Here is a 4708-nt window from a genome sequence, read left to right as displayed (position 1 = left end):
TGAGCATTATAAGGCATGCTTGGTTGCTAGAGGTTTTACCCAGCAAGAAGGCATTGATAACCCTGAAACATTCAGTCCAGTTATTAAGCAAGTCACCGTCAGATTAGTCTTCTCCATTGCGGTTTCATGCAATTGGAAGATTCATCAACTCGATATTCATAATGCTTTTCTCAATGGTGTTCTTACTGAAAAAGTCTACATGAAACAACTTCCAGGTTTTGTTGACTCTACTCTTCCATCTCATGTGTGCCGATTATACAAATTGTTGTATGGTTTAAAACAGGCACTGAGGTCATGGTACACTCGTCTGAGTTATTTTCTACTCTTTTGGTTTTCACGCCTCCAAGGTTGACACCTCCTTGTTTATCTTGTTTGATGGCACTAATAACTTTTATCTTTTGGTGTATGTTGATGATATCTTGCTTACGGATAGCAACTCTGGCTATGCTTCATCGCCTAATACAGTTACTGAGCTCTGAATTCAAGCTTCGTGACTTAGGCGTAGTTCATTACTTTCTGGGTATTGAAGTTCAGTCCACAGGTTTGGGTTTGATGCTGCGACAACACAAATATGTTCTTGACATCCTTACTCGGGCTGGTATGACTTCCTGCAAACTCATTGATACTCTAGTCTCTACTTTGAAAGTTCCCATACTACCAGATAATCTATTTTCTGATCCTACACGGTTTTCGTTAAATCTTGGATGCTCTTCAATATCTTACCTTCACTCGCCTAGATATCTGTTTTGTTGTTAACAAAGTTTGTTAGTTTATGCATGCTCCTACAGATTCTCATTGGGCCGCCTTCACTCGCCCAGATATCTGTTTTGTTGTTAACAGAGTTTTTCAGTTTATGCATGCTCCTACAGATTCTCATTGGGCCGCCGTTAAACATATTCTATGCTACCTTAAAGGTACAACATCTTATGGTTTCCATATCACTCGAGATTCCTCCTTTACTCTACATGGTTTTACAGATGCAGATTAGGTCGATAGTACTGATGATCGCAAATTTACGGATGGTTACCTTGTCTTCTTTGGTCAGACGCTGATTTTATGGAAGTCAGGCAAGCAACGCATAGTTGCTCGCCTCTCTATTGAGGCCGAGTATAAAGCCTTAGCAGACGGTACTGCTGAGGTCATCTAGCTTCAATATTTGTTAACAAATCTGCAGGTTCTCTCTGTCTCCGTTCCTACCATTTGGTGTGATAACCTTGAAGCCACTTATCTCTCAGCAAATCTTATTTTCCATGTTCGTACTTAACATGTTGAGGTGGATTATTATTTTGTATGAGACCGGGTTGCGAAGAAAGAGATTCAGATTTATTTTATCTCCTCTAAGGATCAACTTGCATATGTCTTTACTAAGCCACTTTCTGCTGCTTTATTTACTGCTTTTCATTACAAGCTTCGGGTCAATCCTTCACCCTTGGTTTGAGGGGGCATATTATAAAATGTATAGCATGTATATATATGTATAGGAATTACTGTAGGAGTATTTCAATGTTATAATTCCTATAATTACTACCGTATACCACCGCATGTATATATATAAGAAAGGTTGACTTAGAGATAACTTAAGTCATTCTATTATTCTTAACTAATGATGACTTCTAAACCTTTCAAATCATATTTTTTTGATTTTTCAAACACGTACAAAATCCCTATCAATTCAGGAACCATACCCGTCGTCTGATGCCGTGCACAACAAGAAGGGAGGAACAATTGTTTTTTTGCTAATGCATTATGTTGTTTTTTGCCTTTTTTTTGCCGGTCCTTTCTGTCATGTTGGGGTGATTTTTTTGAATCTGCAATTGGATTGCTCATTCTGGCAATTAATAAGTTTCCCTGCTTAGAAGATCCGAGTTTAATATCCAAGAACCCTTTATTATTATCAGGCTGAACTAACCAACCGAAATACTGTCCCAGAACAAGTTAAGAAAACATAAAATGCCACAATAGAATGGACTTGGATACACTCTCCATTTGCAGTATTATATATTTATTCAATCCCCAGCTTCTGTTTGATCTGCAAAATGACTTCATAAACCTCATTTTGGCCACTTAAAGACTTGGAGACGCTCTCTTTTTGCAAGCATCTCTCGCCCCACTCCACGAGCTTAGGGAACTCGGCTACCATGCATAAGTTTCCTAGGGTCTCAAAGGTGTAAAAGAAGCTGTAGAACGGAATAAGTGCCAAGTCTATATAGCCAAAGCTCTCATCCCCAAAATATAGCTTGTCGCCGAGTTGTTCTTCCAAAATCTTAAAGCACTGAATCAAGTCCTTCTTCGATGATTCTTTGACCTCACCTTCAGATGCCCATAGATTCCTTCCAATAGGATAAATCTGGACGAAACCACTTTGCATGTCAATACTTCATTAATGTTTACTTTAAAAAACTAAACAGAGTAAGACAGAGAAAACAAATTTTGATCAGTACTAATAACTTACCTTCTTGTCGATGTAGTCAGCCCAAAACCTGGCATGTGCACGTCGATAAGGACCAGAAGGCAACAATGAAGGTTTATGGCTCCAAGCTTCATCAATATATTGAACTATGACCATTGACTCACAGATGGGTTTCCCATTATGGATTAAGACAGGGATTTGCTGATGAACTGGGTTCATCTTGAGAAGAGTAGAGCTCTTGTTGCTCAAGTCCTCTACCTGAGATTTATATTCTATTCCCTTCTCTTCCAAAGCTATCCTCACCCTTGCTGCAAAAGGACTAGCCTTCAAATCCAGTAGAACTACTTCATTAGCCATTTGTTGCACAGGAAAAAAGAAAGATTTTTCTCAGTAATTTGTTTCCTTTTTCAATTTGCAATGTGGAACTGAGGCGAAAACAAGAATTTATAGCAGAACATGAGACCTTTGTGGAGTGTTCAGTCTCCCTTGAATTTCTAGGTGCTTCGCTTTTGTTGTCATTGCTTGCATCAGAATGGTCACCGTTATTGTTGACAGGTTGGGATTTTCCTGGGAAACCTCCTCGCAACTATGAGAGTAATGTTTTTTTATATATATAAAAATAAAATGCCACTTAAATATTTTAAAATTAGCTAACCTCAATCATATTTATTTCATATATAGTAATTAAATAATATTTAGTTATATAGTTAATAATCTTGAATATTATAAATTTAATAATTATAAATATTCTACATTAACTATCAATGGAGGAATGGCAACTTATGTGGCACACGTGCGCACATCAGCAAGAATATCTTACTCGGGAGACCCGCATGAAAATAAATTTGATCCCCTGCGCGCCGATATAGTCTAAATTCATCTGCTTCCTAATAATTTCTATTGGCCTGTATAAAGTGTGGCCGCCATGCATGTTGGGAGAGAAGAGAATTGTTTTCTTAATTATTTCTGCCGGTATCAAAAATTGATATTTATAATAAAAAATAATATCTTTCCATACTAATATACTTGTATAATTAGAAAGACACCCTTCAAATTAATTAATTAATTAATCTTTTAAAAATATCTATTTCACATAATATCATAGTGCTATCATATATATATATATATATATATATATATATATATATATAATCTAAAAAGTAAGAGATTTTATTATATTTTATTGATTTAATGTAAAATATAACAAAATATCTTACTTTTTCAAATAAAGCTCCCTTTCCTAGTCGCAGCACCGCAGCAGGAAATACCATCCAAGTAGAATCCTAATTTGAGAAGAATTAAAAAATTAAAGGACCAACCTGTACTTATCCCACAAATATGAAACGCGGCAAGGTAGGACTCCACCAACACCTATCAGACCCAATTAGGAAAAGAGAAAAAAGTTTCGAAAAAGAAAAAGAAAAGCAAAATAAAATAAAATAAAAGGGGAGAAGAAAATGACGGGAAAAAAAAAAGACAACAAAAAAGAAGAGAGAAAGCTTCAGTGCAAAAATTGCTCCTTCGAAAGACCCTTCAACACTTGTAAAGAGGCCAATTGTAGGCATCAGTGAATGTTAATTATATTCAAACCAATGTTGTGTGTGATTATTGTGAATGAAATCACTCAAATTTCAATTGTCAAATAGGAAAGCCTTTTGCTAAACCAAATTTCAAGGAAATTAATTATATGTCCAATTTCTAATGTCGAAACAATCGTTATTTAAATATATTTAGGCAGTATTTGTTTTAGCGGTTCAATAGCTCTTTAAATTTTTTTTGGATTTTTTGCTTTAAATTAGTTTTTTGATATTTTTGAATTGTTTTGATATGTCTCTATCAAAAATATTTTTTTTTGAAAAAAATATTATTTTGATGCATTTCCAAGTAAAAAACACTTTGAAAAGCGACATTTACCATAATCTCAAACACACTATTAATCTCGATTGAAGAAATCACCCTAATATTTCATAGAGCAACCACTACAAGATTTCACAGTTTTATCGACGGACACATTCCGTTGGTATGAGATTCAGAGTTCGTCGGTAATTTTTTTACCAACTAAATCACCGACGGAAAACGTCCGTCGGCATAACGTCCGTCGGCAATACCGCATTCCGTCGCTAAGGCTGTCGGTAAAAAAAATATTACCGATGGTTTTACAGATGGAAATTGTGCGCCAAAAAAAACTTCCTGTTGGAACATTACTGAGGGATTTATTCCATCGGTGATAGTGGCATATATAGTAAATATTTTTTAGCTATCGGTGAAAGGCCGACAGATGTTCTCCGTTGGTAAATT

The 4708-nt window shown here is 35.6% G+C and overlaps 1 protein-coding gene across 1 annotated transcript; it reads right to left on the bottom strand.

The window, feature by feature from the left end:
- Positions 1-1866: 1866 nt before the first annotated feature.
- On the bottom strand, positions 1867-2882 carry LOC127904017 (probable glutathione S-transferase parC). The gene is made up of 2 exons (XM_052445422.1): positions 2453-2882; positions 1867-2347 (listed from the first exon to the last, which is right to left on the bottom strand). Exons 1-2 carry the CDS (start codon positions 2765-2767, stop codon positions 2003-2005), a joined length of 660 nt encoding a protein of 219 aa, XP_052301382.1. The 5' UTR covers positions 2768-2882; the 3' UTR covers positions 1867-2002.
- Between the last annotated feature and the right edge of the window lie 1826 nt (positions 2883-4708).

Source organism: Populus trichocarpa, chromosome 11, assembly GCF_000002775.5.
Source record: "Populus trichocarpa isolate Nisqually-1 chromosome 11, P.trichocarpa_v4.1, whole genome shotgun sequence".
Lineage (NCBI taxonomy): Eukaryota > Viridiplantae > Streptophyta > Magnoliopsida > Malpighiales > Salicaceae > Populus > Populus trichocarpa.
The sequence above is the reverse complement of the archived record's forward strand: the minus strand, read 5'-3'. Positions and strand labels throughout refer to the sequence as shown.